This window comes from Grammomys surdaster, unplaced genomic scaffold (assembly GCF_004785775.1).
Source record: "Grammomys surdaster isolate TR1022 unplaced genomic scaffold, NIH_TR_1.0 126660, whole genome shotgun sequence".
NCBI classification, from domain to species: domain Eukaryota; kingdom Metazoa; phylum Chordata; class Mammalia; order Rodentia; family Muridae; genus Grammomys; species Grammomys surdaster.
The window spans coordinates 620,228-638,686 of NW_021621449.1; the positions used below are offsets into that span (position 1 = coordinate 620,228).

General features: G+C 42.4%; 2 protein-coding genes across 5 annotated transcripts in view; one reads left to right on the top strand and one right to left on the bottom strand.

The window, feature by feature from the left end:
• Ccdc77 (coiled-coil domain containing 77) overlaps window positions 1-11,481 on the bottom strand; it is a 25,185-nt gene extending 13,704 nt beyond the window's left edge. Inside the window, exons 1-4 of one of the 4 annotated variants that reach the window (XM_028761139.1) lie at window positions 11,340-11,389; window positions 7,418-7,471; window positions 4,219-4,402; window positions 2,488-2,630 (exon numbers count right to left, since the gene is read on the bottom strand). In XM_028761139.1, the coding sequence (XP_028616972.1) occupies window positions 2,488-2,630; window positions 4,219-4,402; window positions 7,418-7,455 (365 nt within the window). In that variant the 5' untranslated portion in view covers window positions 7,456-7,471; window positions 11,340-11,389. Of the gene's footprint in view, window positions 1-2,487; window positions 2,631-4,218; window positions 4,457-7,417; window positions 7,472-11,339; window positions 11,390-11,413 lie in introns of those variants that run through there. The other 3 variants (XM_028761140.1, XM_028761142.1, XM_028761138.1) reach the window with 3 other exon arrangements.
• A 4,780-nt stretch (window positions 11,482-16,261) lies between these two features.
• Kdm5a (lysine demethylase 5A) overlaps window positions 16,262-18,459 on the top strand; it is a 69,440-nt gene continuing 67,242 nt past the window's right edge. The window contains exon 1 of the mRNA XM_028761137.1: window positions 16,262-16,894. Coding sequence (XP_028616970.1) covers window positions 16,730-16,894 — 165 coding nt within the window. The 5' untranslated portion in view covers window positions 16,262-16,729. The remainder of the gene's footprint in view (window positions 16,895-18,459) is intronic.

Consider the following 18,459-nt stretch of genomic DNA (forward strand, 5'->3'; position numbering starts at 1 on the left):
CAAAAGATTTCTTTCCTTTTTTTTTTTTTTTAAAGATTTATTTATTTTATGTATGTAAGAACACTGTCACTGTCTTCAGACACACCAGAAGAGGGCATCGGATCCCATTACAAATGGTTGTGAGCCACCATGTGGTTGCTGGGAATTGAACTCAGGACCTCTGGTAGAGCAGTCTATGCCCTTAATCACTGAGCCATCTCTCCAGCCCCAAAAGATTTCTTGATTTTTTTTTTTTTTTTTTTTTTTTTTTTTTTGGTTTTTCGAGACAGGGTTTCCCTGTATAGCCCTGGCTATCCTGGAACTCACTCTGTAGACCAGGCTGGCCTCGAACTCAGAAATCCACCTGCCTCTGCCTCCCAAGTGCTGGGATTAAAGGCGTGCGCCACCACCGCCCGGCCAGATTTCTTGATTTTTAAATTTTTTTTGAGACAGTCTCATATATCCCAGGTCACACTTGAGCCTGTTGTAGAGCCGAGGCTAACTCTGATCCTTGATCGTGCTGTCTATCTTTGAGATAACAGGCCTATGCCACCATAACCAGTTTACACAGTGCTAGGGACAAACCAAGAGCTTCGTGCACCCAATGTAAACATTCTACAACTGAGCTATATCCCCAGCTTCTCATGTCTAAAAATGACTATACCCACAAAATGAAAAAGATCTACACCTCAGCTCCAGCTAGTGAAAGATGAAGTATTCCAATTCAGGAATTCAGAGACAGGGCCAGGGAATAATTTCTTAGCTGTTTCTAGAAGGGTGCATTAGTTGGTCTCCTTTTTAGCACTGATAGGAAATACAGCCTGCACATGGCTCACAGTCCACTCTCCCTTGAGAACTGCTCAAGAGAAAGGAAACTTGCTTCCCTGCTTATGCCTTCCATTCCTCAGGGACAGCCTGCCTTCAGTGCCTTCTCAGTGGTGCTGGGAGTGGGAATAAAAATCCATTTTCCTTGCCTCAGTTCAGATGGCTCTGAAAAGCCATTCAGCTTCAGAGCCCCTGTGATATCAACCGGGATCTGCTGTAACCAAACCACAGTCAAAGTTCTCCATCTGCCCAGCCAGTCTCCCCTTGTTTCCTCAGAGGCAGATCTCTCTTGTCCCTCTCTTGCTAGTGTACTCCCAGCAAACATCCTGGAAGAAAATCCCATAGTGCAGTTCGTTTCCCAAGGTGTTTCCCAAGGCACACAACCTAACAGCTAATGACAGGAACAGTCCTAGGAAGCAAACTCTGAACAGGGATTTTTCAGAGCTAATGACACAGATGATTATGGAACAGCCTGTTCCTAAGAACAGAGCAGGGGAGGAATCAATGGGTATTACAATTAGAATGGGTTAAACAATTAGAATAATCAAGAAGAAAAATAGGTGGCTACCCTTCTCCAAAACAAACAAACAAACAAACAAACAAACGCCATAAAGATAACTCCACAATCTGTGCCCAGCAAGATGATTCAGTGAATTAATGTGTTCATTGTACAAAACTTGGCACTGGTTCATTCCCTGAAACCCATGGTAGAAGAAAAGAAATGATTCCTAAAAGTTGTCCAGAAGAGTCTTATCTTTCAGGACAAGACCTTGTTTTTCCACAAGTGCCTCATTAAAGGGTCTACGACTGTATCTTCTAGTTGTCACACTGGGGAAAATACAAGACTCATGTATTTCAAGGCCTGCTGGGTACAGGGCCTCAGGAGATGCTGTTACCAGGTAACGGGAAGCACTACCATGGCACCAGGTGTATGGGGACCATCCTAGTAATCAAATTTTGGCCCAGATCTACTTCACAGTGAGTCTACTAGATTTTCAGACTCATTTCCCCAGTTTCCCCAGTTTCCAATGTCTAATTAGGAGGCACACACTTGGTAGTTGGCACAACATCCAAATTAGGGAATTGGGGATTTTTTGTTTGGTTGGTTTTGTTTTGTTTTTCTTCAGAGGTATGCCAATGTGAAACTTCTCAAACTAGCCTTCCCTACTTGGTCAAAAAGACAGAGGATAAAAGATCCTGGAGGAAGTGCACACAAATTCTTCCCTTCATTCATTACTATAATCTATACAAAAGCAAATGGATTCTGGACAACTCCAAAGGAGGTTTCAATGCCAGATGAGTTTTTGCTAGAGCAGATTAATTGGGTCTCAGGTACATGGACTAATGAGGCAAATGCCTTAGTTTCGATCCCCTCCACCACCCATGAAGAGGAGGATGACTGTAGACAAATTTCATCATTTAAGTGTAACTCAGAGTTTTCATTTTAACATTTCCCTTCTATTTGGTACCTGATTCTTTTCTTTCTAAAATATTTTTATTAATGCTTTGTATACATGTGTGACTCTGTGTGTATATTTACACTGTCCTCAGAGGTTAGAACATGACATTGGATCCCCTGGAGCTGGAGTTAAAGGTGGTTATGAGCTGCTGAACATGGATGCTGAGAACTAAACTCAGGTCCCTTGCAAGAGCAGTAGACACTCTTAACCACTGAGACAGTACCTGATTCTTAGTCGGTCATTTTCTGAGTAGAGTCGTAAAACATGTTCCCTTTCCTGGAAGAGGCAGACCTGCATATCACTTAGGGCTTTCTGCAATTCAGCAATCTCTTCCTCCCTTTGCTGCAAGTTCCACTCAAGTTTATGCTGCGGGAAAAAAAACAGAGTAGTTGAAAACATATTAGGTCTCAAAGGAAACCTCTTAGTGGATATGGAGAAGTTGGTTCATGTTGCAGAATATTTGATCAAAGTGTGAACCCCAAGATTGTGTTAATTACTAATAACAAAAACAAAAAATAAGCTGGGCAGTGGTGGCGCACGCCTTTAATCCCAGCACTTGGGAGGCAGAGGCAGGCGGATTTCTGAGTCCAAGACCAGCCTGGTTTCCAGGACAGCCAGAGCTACACAGAGAAACCCTGTCTCGAAAAACCAAATAAACAAACAAACAAACAAACAAACAAACAAACCAAAACTGTTCCTAGTTGTGGTGTGGCTCAGCCCTTAGCACACACCTTTAACCCCAACAATGAAGGCAAAGTTAGTTTGTAGAAGGAAGCAGCTGTGTTTGAAAATGTCTGATTGAATGGCAGACAAAGTGACAGATCAGAGACGAATCAGAGAAATATGTGACAGAACAGGGTGTGCTCAAGTCTCAAGGAGAGAGAGGAAAAGGGAAGCCATTTAAGGGGCAGTGAAGCAAAGGAGAGGAAGCAGTTTTACTGGAGAATTTTACAAAGACAGGTTGCAGAGAGAACAAGCTAGACACAGATGAAGACAAAATGAGCCAGAGAATGAGAAGGAACTAGAAGATTAGAACAAATTGCCAGAATTAGTTTGAGGCCAAGCAGTGCAATTAAGGAGAGGTAGAGAGAAAGAAGACAAGTTGAATCAGTCAGCTTGGAGAGGAGTTTGAGACAGAACAGCTGAGTTGAGCTGCCAGCCAGAGATCAGAAAGAACTAGGAAGGGTGAGCTTATTCAGCAGTAAGCCTCAGAGGCTGAGAACATTCTAGGCCTAGATTAGATTGTACGGAGGCTAGAAGCTTCCAGGACTAGGCCTAGGTTAGCAGAAGGAAGCAGTAAACCTCCAAGTCAACTATTAATACAGGAGAATAAAAGACATTTTTCCAGGTTCATGTAGGAATATACCTAACTGATAGTTTCACCTATAGAGAATTCAAGTAGCAATATTAGGTTGTGCACACATTTGAGCTAAAAAGCAAAAGGATGAGATGGGGGTGTTGCTCAGTGACAGAGCATCAGGTAAGCAGGCTTCGCCCTAGGTTTGATATCTACCACTAAAAGAAGGGAAGGAAGGGAAGGAGGGCAAAATGAAAAGACAAGCTACAGGATTTGTGTGATTAGGAATTTCAAACATTAATGACTATGCCCTTAAGTTTCCTTTCATACCCAATAGCATTGGCACTGAGAATGCATGCCACACGCCTCCTCTGTTCTCTTGTGTGTGTGTGTGTTTGTGTGTGTGTGTTTGTGTGTGTGTGTATGTGTGTCCCAGAAGTTGATGCTGGGTGCCTTCCTCCATTGCTTCACCAACTTATTGTTTGTGACAGGGTCTCTCCTTAAACTGAGAGTTCAGCACAGCAGTTCATCAAGGCTTGGTCAGTGGGCTCCAGGGTCCATGGGAATTCTCACATTCATTCTCACATTCTCTGTCTCTCTCTCTCTGTCTCTCTCTCTCTCTCCTTCTCTCTCTTTCTCTCCACCTCTCTCTCTCACCTGCTCTTCACAAGCTTCTCTGTAGAGCTCTAACTTCTTCAGCAGGTCTTCATTCTCTGCCTCACAGCTGGCCATCTTCTTCTGATAATACTCCAGAAGCTCCTGAGAAGGGCAAAGGACAGCCAGACGATCCTCGATTGAAGGCAGGGGAGTTGACTCCACCGAGTCTGCCATTTTCTTCCACCTGTTGGTATCGGCAAAGCCAGAACCAGCACTACGTTTGGAGGCAATTGGTATTCTATGTGAAATCAGACAGCATATAGTAAGTCCTCTGAACACTTGTAAAACATAATTTTTTAAATAAAAGAGGTGTTATAGGTGTTTTGTTTTGATACAGGGTCTTTCTATGTAGCCATGGCTGGTCTAGACCTGGCTATGTAGACTAGGTTGGCTTTGAACTCACAAAGATAGACCTGTATCTATCTTCTAAGTGTTAGGATTACAGTGATCAGTCACCGAATCCAGTGGTGTTAAGTGCTCATATGCATTGAAAGTTTGAGTCAACTGGTTAGTGAAAATTTTTATGAATTGTTTTCTAAGTACCAATGACTTAAAACAATATCTAAAATTAACATCCGAGACTAAAAAGAACATTTAAAAAACAATATAAATGGATACTACATAGTACTGTTGCAGGATCTTTGATCACACTGTGAACCCTGAGACTGTGCTATTTACTGGAAAAACTTGTCTTTAGTTGTGGTCTGTCTCAGCCTTAGCATACCTGTAATTCAAGAGCTTTTTGCTTAAATATTATAAACAGGATTAAATAAAGTCAACCATAAGGCAAGAGGCAGAGTAAGCAACCAGTAGACAGGAACTGAACATAGGATTATTAAGAAAAATCCAGAGACTAAGAGGGAGTCAGGAGGATGGATAAAAAGACACACAGGACGTAGAAGAGAGAGACATTGGTTTGAAGGAAATGTAGTGAGATGGGGGATTGCTTCTGGGATGTCAGTTGTGTACTTTCTCTGCCTCTCTGAGCTAGCAGGCTTTCACCCCAGCATCTGGTTCTCAAGCCTTCACTGGTAAAATTAAATAATTGAGATTTTGTTTAAAAAAAAAAAAAAAGAACATAGTACCCATTAGAAAATCTAGTATAAGATAGATCCATAGCAACGGGAACAACATCTCTCCAGAAGCTAGCTAAACTCTAGCTTCTGAAACTGAACTGCAAATACCAGAACAAGATGGCATAAATGATAAAAGTATCCCAGTACTCAGGAGGTGAAGTGGGGTCAGAAATCCAAGGTCATCCTTGGCTATACTGAGTTCTAGGCCAACCCAGAATGCAAAAGTAAAAAAGAAATGACTGGAAAGGAAAGTTTAGTTTCTTTGTTCTTAATAATCAAGAGACTTGGGGGGGTTGGAGAGATGGCTCAGCAGTAAGACCTCTGCTCTTCCAGAGGTACTGAGTTCAATTCCTACCAACCACAGGAAGGCTCACAATCATCTATAGTGGGATCTGATGCTCTCTTCTGGCACACAGGCATACTGCAGCAATAGTATATCATTAAAATAATAAAACAACAATCAAGAGACTTAAGCTAACACAGTAAGAGCTAGAAAACAAATAGTGAGGCATGTATATCTGAGGTCAAAACTAACCTGGTCTATGTAGTAATTTCTAGGCAAGCCAGGGCTACACATAATATACTTTGCCTTAAAGGAAAACCAAGCACCGAGTACCACCCCCCCTTAAAAAAGAACCAACCAAAAAAATTTTAAAAAAAGAAACAGTGCAGAAGTCCTCATATGAAAACCAATCCAGTTTGGTGTTCTAAAATTTATAATATATGGGGCTAGAGAAATGGCTCAGCAGTCAAGAGCACTGGCTGCTCTTCCAGAGGACCCGGGGTTAATTCCCAGCAACCACATAGCAGCTCCTGACCATCATCTGTAACTCCAGTGCCAAGGGGATCAATTGTACGAGAGGTGCACAAACACACATGCAGGCAAAATATCTATGCACATAAAAAATTATCCCATGAAAATAGACATTAGAGTGCAGAAACTCTGCATGAGGTTACCAGAGTTACAGCTAAAGAATGAAGATAACATACATCTCCATGTCTAAGTAAGCAAGTGTGCGCAATAAACACTTAAAGTAAATAAAGCAGGGGTGTAGTGCATCAGTAGAGCAGAAACCTCACACTTCCTCAGTTATTGACAGCTTTTAGGGGCTAGACCTGTAGCTCAGCAGCAGGGCAGATGCTTGCCCCCAGCACAACACGTCCCTAGCATCCTACACAAAAGCCCATGATAGAAATAAGATTTTTTTTTTTTCAGAATGAAAAAGAGGCCAATAAATATAAGAGCAGCTAGAACTTGAGAGCTGGCTCAGTGGTTGGGAGCACTGGCTACTCTTCCAGAGGACCCAGGCTCTATTCCCAGTATCCATATGGCTGCTCATATCTGTCTGGAACTCCAGTTTCTTAGGATCCAAAACCCTCACACAGACATATATGCAAGCAAAACATCAATGCACATAAAATAAAAAATAAGAGTAACTCTTATATTCTGCAGGAGGAGAGCTTCGGCTGTGAGGAATGAAGGCTCTGTGGTAAATCCATCTCATATTTTCTTATTGGTTCCTCCCTGTGACCCAAGACCCACCATCACTGGGACCCCTCCAGTCACACTGAATGAATTTTGGTAGCTCCACAGAGAGGCCACTTTTTTGTTTGTTTATTTGTTTTGTTTGAGACTAGGTCTCTCTATGTAGCTCTGGCTGTCCTAGAAATCAATATGCTGAACAGACTGGCCTCAAACTTAGAGATCCATTTCCCTCTACCACTTGGGAGTAAAGATGCTTACCACCACCATTGGTAAGCTATTTTAAGATCTAGATTCTGAGCCAGGTGGTGGTGGCATATACCTTTAACCCAAGCACTCGGGAGCAGTGGCAGGTGGATAGATATCTTGAGGCCAGCCTGGTCTACAGAGTAAGTTCCAGAACTGTCAGACTGTTAGGGCTACACAGAGAAAATGTCTTGAAAAAAACAAAGCCAAAACACATACACACCACCTCCACAAAAAACAAACAAACAAATAAACAAACAAAACAACTAGATTCTGAATAAGAATTGAAATTGATATTTAGAAAATATGCTGTCCCTTTAGCTCCTATACTGACTGGATAAAACCTACAGAAGTGCTGATTAATTAATAACTCATAAATAAGCAAATATCTTACTTTCTGCAGACAGGTGTATGTGTCGGAGTAAAGTTCATTCTGTCTTAGTCACACCTAGCAAATACACAAAATGACGATAAGGGCCAGGAAGAGTTAAAATAAGTAAATAAATATAGGCTATAGAGAAGTTACCATACTTGACTCCTGAAGAAAGTGTGGCATTTAGACCAACACTGGGTGTTTCTTCATCGCTTATCCAACTTGTAGTACAGAAAAACTTTTTTTTTTTGGAGGGGGAAAGATTTATCTTATTTTTATGTTATGAGGCAAACAGTTACCACTGAGCTACATCCCTTAATACGTTTTTTGGTTTTATGTTTTTCTGAGACAGGGTTTCTTTTTGTGTAGCCTTGACCTAAAAGTAACTCTGTAAACCAGGCTGGCCTTGAACCACATCCCACCTGGGTGTTTGTTTTGGACAAGGTTTCATGTAAAGGAAAAGGAACCAAGGTTTTATGGCCTTAAATTCTCTATGTATGAGAATGACTCTGAACCTGTGATCCTTCTGCCTCTAACCCAGAGTGCATGTGGCACCAAACACAATTTGTGTAGTTCTTTGGATTAGCTTCAGTGTTTTGTGTACACTGAGCAAACGACTTTGCTATAGCCCCAGTCCTCCCCACCCATACCCTAACAGGATCTTATGTAGTCCAGGTTGCTTTCAAATTCACTATGTTGCTTAAACTGCACTGTACTTCTGATCCTCCTGCCTCCAACTTCAAAGTGCCATGCCTAGTACACTCAAGCTCACTCAAACTGTCTGTGTTACAGGATCTTCCTCTGTAGAAACTGGAACTGGAACTGGCCAGTCTCACTCAGCCTGCCTGCAGTGACTACAGGCTTCTATCACTATATCCACCCAGTTTCTAATCACCAAAACAGGGGCTGCAGGGACGGCTTAGCAAGCCGGGCAACCTGAGTACAATCCCTGGAACCCACACAGAGTTGTTCTCTGACCTCTACATATACACACATAAACACAATGATAAATTAAAAAACAAACTTCTTAAAATAAGCAACATAGTCCATGGAAATTAAGGTAGGCTATCATGCCAAATTTAGAATGAACAGAGAGCCAAAAATACTTTATTTGACTTGCTTTTTCTACTCTTTTTATCTTTGCCAAAGATCACCTAGGATATGTGAAGCCCTGGGTTCTAATCCCCTAGTGCCAGAAAAACAAAACAAAAAATTATAAAATATATATTTGGGCTGGAGAGTTGGCTCAGCAGTTAAGAGCACTGACTGCTTTGCCAGAGGTCTTGAGTTCAATTCCCAGCAACCACATGGTGGTTCACAACCATCTATAATGGGAGTCAATGCTCTCTTCTGGTGTGTTTGAAGACAGCTGCAGTGTACTCATATAAATAAATAAATAATCATATGTATATTTTAAATAGCAAAAGAAAAAATTCTGTAAGGTTATAATCGCCATCTCAACTGACAATATCTAACTAGGAAAGATCATCTTGGTTTTTGATTCAAAAAAATGTGTGTGTGTGTATGTGTGTGTGTCTAAAGAGTCAGCTTTCTCTCCCTACTCCGTGGAATCTCCAGGAGGGTCAACCTCAAGTTGTCAGGCTTGGCAACACCTCAGCCTACTGAGCCATCTTATACTGTTTTTATAGTTGGCTGTAATAATTTTTAAGAATATATGTGTATGGGTGTTTTCCCTGCATGTGTGTCTGTGCACTAGACGCATGCCTATTGTGAGCTGCCATGTGGGTGCTGGGACTCAAACCCAGGTCCCTTGGAAGAGCTGCCAGTGTTCTTAAGCACTGAGCCTTCTCTCCAGCCACTGTGTAATGATTTTTTTTTAAGAGAAAGGTTAGGCCAGTCCTTTTCTTGAGTCTCCTATCTTGAGTCTCCTACCCAGCCTGAGTTCCAGGACAACCAGAGTTACACGGTGACAGATACCTTGTTCAAAAAAAAACAAAAAACAAAAAACAAAAAACAAAAAAAAACACCACCAACAAAAACAAAAACAATTATAAAATGATCAGTGGCTACTTACAGACAGTGACATTAAATAAAGTCTAGAATTCAGAACTTTCTAGTCTAGAACCTAGCCTCTCTCCCCTGACTTATATTTATGTCTTTCCCCAAACACACCCTGTTTCTATAAAATCTTCCTTTTTGCTTGTTTTCGAGACAGGATCGCACTATGCATTTCTGGTTGGCCGGGAACTATGCAAACCAGGCTGGTCTAGAACTTACAGAGATTGCCTGCCTCTGCCTCGTGAGCACTGGGATTAAAAGCGTATACACCATGCCAGACACATAATGTTCTTGGTTCTATGCCTTTGTTCATGAGCTTCCTGGCAGTTTAATAAGGACTCCTTCTACAACTCTAGTAAATTCACTTAATCAAGTCTATTCTGCATGTAAAATTCATCTTAAATTCTATTTCCTTCATCTCTTTCTTGAGTTTTTCCATTCAAAACGATCTAGAAAGCCAATTGTGGTGGCTTCTGTCAGTAAAAACTAGCACTGGGCAGATCACCCAAAATTGAGGGCAGCCTAGGGTACAGAGTTAAGGTCTGCCTGGAACAGAGCGAGGTCTTGTCTCAAATAAACAACAATAAACACCACAAAATGATTGAGCACTTGTACTCCCAGCAAGCACTTGGATGGCTGGGTGACCATACTGCCAAGAGACCAGTCTGGTACATGCAGTGAATTGCAAACCCACTTAGGCTGCAGAGTAAGATTCCCACCTCAAAAAGCAAAACGAATAATTAAAAAAAAAAAAAAAGTGGTGGCGCATGCCTTTAATCCCAGTACTTGGGAGGCAGAGGCAGGATTTCTGAGCTTGAGGCCAGTCTGGTCTACGGAGTGAGTTTCAGGACAGCCAGGGCTATACAGAGAAACCCTCAAAAAACAAAAACAATAAATAAATAAATAAATAAATAGCCGGGCGGTGGTGGCGCACGCCTTTAATCCCAGCACTTGGGAGGCAGAGGCAGGCGGATTTCTGAGTTCGAGAGTTCGAGGCCAGCCTGGTCTACAGAGTGAGTTCCAGGACAGCCAGAGCTATACAGAGAAACCCTGTCTCAAAAAACAAAAAACAAAAAACAAAAAAAAAAAAAAAAAAAAATAAATAAATAAATAAATAAATTCCCCCCACCGGAAAGGGACTGTATTTGCTGTTTTACCTCGATAACCAATCTTCCAGGCAGACAGAAGCCATCTTAATACTACCTTCTGGGCTGGAGAGTTGGCTCAGCGGTTAAGTTCACTGACTGCTCTGCCAGAGGTCCTGAGTTCAGTTCCCAGCAACCACATGGTGGCTCACAACCATGATAATGTAATGTAATGGGTTCCGATGCACTCTTCCAGTGTGTGTCTGAGACAGTGGTAGTATACTCATATAAATTTTAAAAAATTAATTAAATACTACCTTCCAAGGCAGGAATGCCTCTGTGTATATAAAAGGTAATGGGTTTCTGTTTTGTACGTGTAAGAGATCGAATTCTAGGCCATGGGCATGCTAAGCAAATAAATACTCTACACATTGGTTACAATTCCGTCCCTAAAATGTCGTGTTTACCTGCATACATAACCACTTTCTTAAGTATTTTTATTATCCCTTATTTTACAAACGAGGAACTTGAAGCTTAGGAAAGCGGGAGGAAGAGAGGACCGGAATTCCGTCTATCTCCAGGACGTTTGGATCCTATTGCAAGTTCACAAAGTTCTTGAACAGATTTTAGCGCAGTCATTCTTACAGCTCTCCGCGTCCCGGAAACTTCTCTTTTTGCAGACAATCTTTCCTTGACTGGTCCCTAAATCTCCTAAGGGCCCCAGGTTTAGTCCTCTGTAGCGTCCTTCCGCACTGATTACGAAGGTTTTTATCCCACCAGATTTACTTCCCAATCTCTGTCCTAAAACCTTTTACCATTTCCCCGAAATCCACACTCACCAAGTGCTAAGCCCAGCTGTCCGACAACGCAACCGAAAAACAACTCAAATCAGCGAGTGATTACAAAATCCTACCAATCGCTCACGAGCTTAGGCGGCCTTTTAGATTGCACACCAATAGGACGGTTGTTCACCAGCACTTCCCATCTTGCCTTGCGCCTCGCCGGCAGAGGTTCCTGGGAAGTGTAGTTTCTCTTCTGCACACGTCCTTGCGCAAAGACAGAAGGGGGGGGCTAGAGTGGGGTGGGGGAGGTAAGTATCCCTTGACTGTTGAAACTCACCCATTTTGACAACTCAGTATGAACTGATGTAACTATTTTCCTTTAATGAAATCTGTTGCACAAATGACATACATAATCACGAGCAGATGACAGGACCCCCCCCCCCCCCAGAGTATCTTGTACACATTGTCATTTGTTTCAAGTGAGCCTTTAGTTTGTTCCAAGTGAGTCTAAGAAAAGTTCCACAAATCCTACGGAGTCGTACAAGCCTGTGATTTCAATACATGGGAAGGGTAGTAAAAATGATGGGAAGTTTAAGGTCACTCCAGGCCAAATAGCAATTTAGAAGCATGTGTTACCTAAGGCCCTGACTCAAAAATATCCAGGTTAGCTTGGATCTTGCTATGTAGAGCAGGCTAGCCTGGAACTCACAGAGATCCTCTTGCATCTGTGTCTCAAATTCTGGGACTCAAGGCATAAGCCCAGTGTATGGGAGGCAGAGGTGGCCAGCCTGGTCTACACAGCAAGTTCTAGGGCAGGACTACACAGAGAAACCTTTAAACAAACAACAAACAAAACAGACAAACAAACAAAAAGGTATAACCCATCAATCCTGACCCAAAACACATTTTAATGGCTATTTGCTTGTTTGCTCATTCGTTGGATACAACCTGGGACTGAACTCAGGCTTCAGGAATCATGGTTACTTAATGGTAAACAAGTATTCTACAACTGAACTATACTCCCCACCTAAGCCTGACTCCAGGAATTTCCCAGGGACTAACCACAACAGAATAACAAAGAAGGAAAAACTATAAAGGTTCTTCTTCTCATTTCCTATGATGTTAATAGGAAAATCAATGTTATTTGAAATAGCAAGTTGAAAAAAATTGTGTACACTTATCAGTGAGCCACTGAAGTTGATGTAGGCATGAAAGCTTCAATTTTCAAGCTTTCCAAAGTTTAAGGCAATGATACTATACATTGCAGAATTAATCCTTTCATATATCCTCCTTTGTTACTGAGACAGCGTTTCCTGACTAGTGTTGGGTTTAAGTCACGAGCCACCACTCTCAGCTCCTCATCTATCCTCCTGATGTTTAAATGAGACTGGCTGACATAGCATTTGAATATGCAATCTCTTGCCTGTAGACAAGTTCTGGTCTTCCTGCCTCCTTGGGCACTAGGCACATACATACATGCAGACAAAACACTCATAAACATAAGATAAATCTAAAACGCTAGTATTATGGTGTAAAGTATAGCATAATTACTAATTTAAAAAGCATGACTCTCCCATTCCTATACATTTCCAATTTTTAAAAAGGAGGAAGAGGAACCTTAAACTGTGTATTCCAAGCTGGTCTTGAACCCTTGATTCTCATATCTTAGGTGTTGCTCTGCTGGAATTATGGGATAGTCTGCCATGCCAAGTTTGTTAGCTTTAATTGCTACTATATGGAAAATACAAATATCCATATGTGCAATCTATGTAAGTAAAAATTTTTGGATCTGTCAATAATTTTTAAATGTATTCATGTTATTTTGACTTGAGACAAGATTTCATGTAGCCCAAGCTGATCTTGTGTTTAGTATGTAGCAGAGGATGAGTCTGAATGCCAGATTACCAGGTCTGGCTGAAGTACAGTGAGGTCAGATTACCAGGTCTGGCTAAACTACAGTGAGATCTTTAAAAATGTATATATGTGTGCATATGCTACATGTGTATGTGCCATCACAAGTTTAAATTGAGCATTAGATCTCCTGGCACTGTGGTTACAGACAGTTGTGAGCCACTCAACGTGATTGATGTGATCTGAACTCAGGTCTTCTGAAAGAGCAGAAAGTGCTACTGACCGGTGAGGGGATAGAGCCATTTCTCTATCCCTTATTATGGGCTTTTTGTTTGTTTGTTTGTTTGTTTTACAGTGTTTCTCTATGTAGCCTGCTGTCCTGGAACTCACTCTGTAGACTAGACTGCCAATGTGCTCAGATATCTGCCTGCCTCTGCCTTCTAAGTGCTGGTATATTAAAGGCCTCCACCACCCAGCTACAATGGGCTGTTAACAAAATGTTTGAGGACAAACCTGGTATGGAAACTAAGGAAGGAGAATTCAGTTTAAAGATAGCACACAGGGCAACTTAGTGAGACCCTGTATTAAAAGTAAAGTTTATAGCAAAGGATAAGGGGCTGCTGAGATGGCTTAGCCAATGAAGGCACTTGCTGACAAGCCTGATGAATCAATTGCTGGAGCCCACATGGCAAAAAGAGAGGACTGACTCCAGCAGGTGTTCCTGTGAATTCTACATGTGCTCTGTGCCACGAAACTCTATACCTACACACAGCATTCTATTCCCTGCTCAGGGGCAGTATCTACAGGTGAAGCCCTGGGTTCAACCCTAGTATTGCAAAATAAAACAACCCTGCTACTGTTAAAACTAAAAGGCATTCCTCTAGAAATTCACTATTTTTTAACCTTTTTCATTCAATGAGATTTGCTCACTCTTGTTACTCTGGTGTGAGATTTTGTGATATTAAAAAATAAATTTAGAAGTGGTATATACTTGTAGTTCCAGATACCGGAGAGGCCTAGACAGGAAGATCATTTGTGTCCAGTACAATAATAACCTAGATGAAACATAGAGACACCTTGGCTCAAAAGTAAAATGAAACATATCAGAGGCCATATTTCATAGCCTTGCCAAATAATTACCAGATATAGGTATTAATTTCTGCTCTAACACTGATAAATTACAGATAAATATGTGGTACTTGGAATGTATTTTTCCTCAATTTACGTGAAATGAATTATTTTTTTCCTCAAAAATTGCTTTTTTTGTTGTCATTTTTTTATCCCAGGGAAGCCTTGACACAGATAGCTGAGGGTGATCTTGGAATTGTGATCCTTCTGTCTCCATCCCCTAAGTGCTGGGTTTGCAGGTTCACTCTCTTACACGTGGTTTATGTGGTGTTAGGGATCAAACCTAGCGCTTTAATCCCCAGCCAAATAACACTATATTTTGATTGCATATGTAATAAAAAATTATTTTGATGAGTTTTAAAATTTTAAGTATGTCAGGCAATAGTAGTGCATACCTTTGATACCAGCACTTGGAAGGCAGAGACAGGTGGATCTTTGTGTGTTTGAAGCCAGTCTGATCTACGAAAAGAGTTCTAGGACAGCCAAGGCTATATAGAGAAACTCTGTCTGGAAAAACAAACAGACATGAAAAACAAACACAAGATTAATAAAAAAAAGTCTTTTGAATTTTACTATTTCTCTTTTTATGTGCAGTTTGTTTATTTTCAGATTAAGTACTAAACGACCTAAGTCTTATTATAAATTATTTTAGTAATTGTATATAATTCATCATATCTTCCTGTGTCCATTTTTCTTTCTTTTTATAGCACTTTTTTTTCCCTTTAAGCAAGAAATGGAGACTAGATTGGAGCACATTTGCCTAATACGTTCAAGGACTTGGGGGTTCAATTGTTAGTACAGAAAGTAACTGAACAAACTAGCCTGAGTTCATTTCCTTGCATTCCTGATCTCGGGCCATTTTTTTGACTAACAGAATAGAACCTTTTTTTTGGGCGGGGGGGGGACGACAGGGTTTTATCTCGTAGTCTCCCCTACCCCTTTTGTTTACTTAATGTGTGACTATGTATACGTATGTGTGCGACCCGTGTGACGGTCTGATGACATCTTTCAGGAATTCTCTCCTTTAACCATGTTGGTTCCAGAATCAAACTCAGGTTCCAGCTTTGGTGGCAAGTTCCACTGTTCTGGCCTTTACCATGTATTCTTGACTGTTCTGGAACTCGATTATGCATCCCAGGTAGACCTTATGGTGCTCCTTCTACATCTCCTTCCCCAGAATTGAGTTACAGTCCTGTGCCACCACAGAGGGATTTTCTTTATTTTAGACAAGGCCTCCTGTAGCCTAATCAGGCCTCAAATTCATACGCAGCTCGGACTGCCCCTAAACCGTCTATCATTACTTGTGGGCGTATGGATGTGGAGGGCACAGGATAACTTTTGGAACCCGTTCTTGCCTTCGACCTTGTAGAGTCAGGCTTAAACGCATATAGGAATTGAATTTAAGGAGCGTATACCAGAAACGTGGACTTTTTTTTTTTTTTTCTTAACAGCCCTTGCTGATTGGAACTTTATGCGTGAGCAACCGGCCTTACACGTAGAGGTTTCTGACAAGGTGGCCGGTTTCATCGCAAACTGAAAAAGGGGTTAAAAAAAAAAAAGGCAGGGGGTTTCAGGTCCTGCTTACTTCTCCAATAAGGTTTCGGAATGACTGCCAACAGCTAGAAAGCAAGGCCAGGAGCTAGATAGCTCCCTGTGTGGTGAGGAAACAAGCAATTCGCAGCTGGTGGTTAAGGCCGGCCCATGTAATGACGGAATAGGGCTGAAACCAATTGGTCACAGAGAAGCCAGAGACCCGTATGAAAGCGACCGAATGAAGTTATTCGTACAGGACTAGCATTTGAAAGAAGAAAACAGAGACACGGAAAGTCTACCAAGGGTTAGTTACTTGTCCAAAAGTAGACAATAGTGTCTGAACAGGTCTCGGAGGACAAACAAGGTAGACCAGCTACAGGGGGAGCCACCTTGTTTTCGTGTCCCCACCACACAAAGAGGAACAGGAACCACCTCACCGGAAGCAGTCCCTTTGCTCTCTGAGGCATTACACATTCCTCCGCGCGCCGGAAGAGCGCGTTCCACCTTGCGGGATTGCTTCTCCCTCGCCTCTCCTCGAGGAGAGGTCGCGGAGCCTTCAGGGACCACGCACCCGGAGTTGACGGAGAGCGCAGAACTTTGACGGGCAAGCTGAGGAAAAGGGGCACGCCGGCTGTCATGGAAGGGAGGACGGAGACAAGACCGGACTAGACGTGGCGACGGTGGGATTTTGTTTCCTGCCGTGGCGGACGGATTTAGCAGTACGTTAACTTCCGGAAGCGTCCTGTCCCTGAGAGGAAAAGCCCTGAAGGAAACAATAACAAACGACCGGAGGAAGCGCTTCTGCGTCTTCTGTGAGGACTAGTTCTCTCCTAAGAAGATGCGCTGCGGCTCCTGTGAGGGAACGTGAGAGGGCTTGGTGGCCGTCAGCCAGCCTTTCCCCGCTTGTGCACCTCAGGGCCCCCCTGGCTTTTACCATGGCGGGCGTGGGCCCGGGGGGCTACGCGGCGGAGTTCGTGCCGCCGCCCGAGTGCCCGGTCTTTGAGCCCAGTTGGGAGGAGTTCACAGACCCGCTAGGTTTTATCGGTCGCATCCGGCCTTTGGCTGAGAAAACTGGCATCTGCAAAATCCGTCCACCCAAGGTAGCGGAGCCTGAGGGCGGGGGTGGGGGGGCGTGTTGGGGCGGCCGGGAGGGTCGTTACTCTTGCTCAAACTCTCCTGTTTCGGTTCTTCTGTGCTCTCGTGGGGCCCTCCCTCATCTCTTGCCATCCCGAGGCTACTTTTGAGGCTGTTTTGCCCTGGTTTCTGAACCCAGTTTCACGTCCACTTTCACATTTCTATTTTATTGTGTCCGTGTGTGCGCTCGCGGAGAGGTCAGAGGACATTTTGTCGGAGTCGATTCTCTCCTGCGTTGTGGGTTGTGGGTCTCAGGGCTCCACCTCAGATTGTCAGGCTTGGGCCTTACGACTGAGCCATCCCACCAGCTCTCAGGTGTACCGTCAAAAGAAAGAGTTATCTCTGGGACCTTTTCCTTCCGGAATTGATTTAGGCACGGATATTGTCGTGAGGATTGGAGGAAAGGATAACGAAAGGCTTCAGGCCCTTCCTAGGGAAAGCCGTTTGAAGTTTCTTGTCGTTCGCTCATGCATAATCTTTCTGTTTGCGTAGTTTTTAAAAAACGCACTTCTGGGGACTGTTTCTGTGTCCAAGCCTGCTAATGCTCAGTTTATCAAACCTTCGCAGGCCACTAGTCAGGTTTCTGAAAATGTAATCCGAAGTCAGGTTGTCTCCAGGGTGGTGTCACTTAGGCTAGAACCCCCACGCTAATTATTACTGCAACAAGAAAGGCATCCTAGAGGAAGATAAAGAGGATTAATTAGTTATTTTTAAAAATGTTGATGTTTAGAAAGAGTTGGCCAATAAATAGGGATGGAAGAAACTGTTGAAATCTCTAGATATAAGAATGTAAGGGACAAAGATTCCCGAACTGTAATATAAATAATCAAGTTTGCCTATAAATTGGTTAATTACCCTCACTTTTTAAGGTTAGAAAAGCAAATGATACCCCGTAATGAGTGGAATTAATTCCCTAGGAGGTTAAGTGATATGCTCAAGGTCAAAAGGGTTTTTTTTTTTTTTTAATAGGTGCTTTCCAAATAATGTTGTTGGTGTGGGAGAGTGCTGCAGGGCCCAGGCCTCCATCCTCAGTAACATGGGAGAAAAACCTTGTCCAAATGTTGCTGAAAAATCAGCACCAGGGTCACCTGGATGTTTTTAGATGCGATCCCTGTTAAAGTAGAACCAATATGTGGCTGCAGACGTTCTGCAGTATGGTTTTCTTTCCTAGCAAGCACTCTGATGTTTTGTCCTTGTTGGTAAGATGGTCAAGCTGTCTAGTCTAGACTGATTTGGAACCCTTAGTCTCCTGCCTCTATTTAGGGAGTACTCAGTCAGTGGATTTTTTTTTTTAAAGTTTTACTTGGTAAACTTGTGTGTTTATTGGACACTGTTTTGCATTTGACAAGCTCATTGTATTCTTCCTGGATAACCTTGGGGAGTATAGTTTTATATTGTGGGATGGTGAGACTTGAGAATTGTTTTTCCAAGTAATATTAAAATGGAAACTATAAGAACATTGCATTTTTTTGTCTCTATAGTGAAGACTTGCATATGCTATTGTATTGTCACTATGATTTGTTACAGCTAC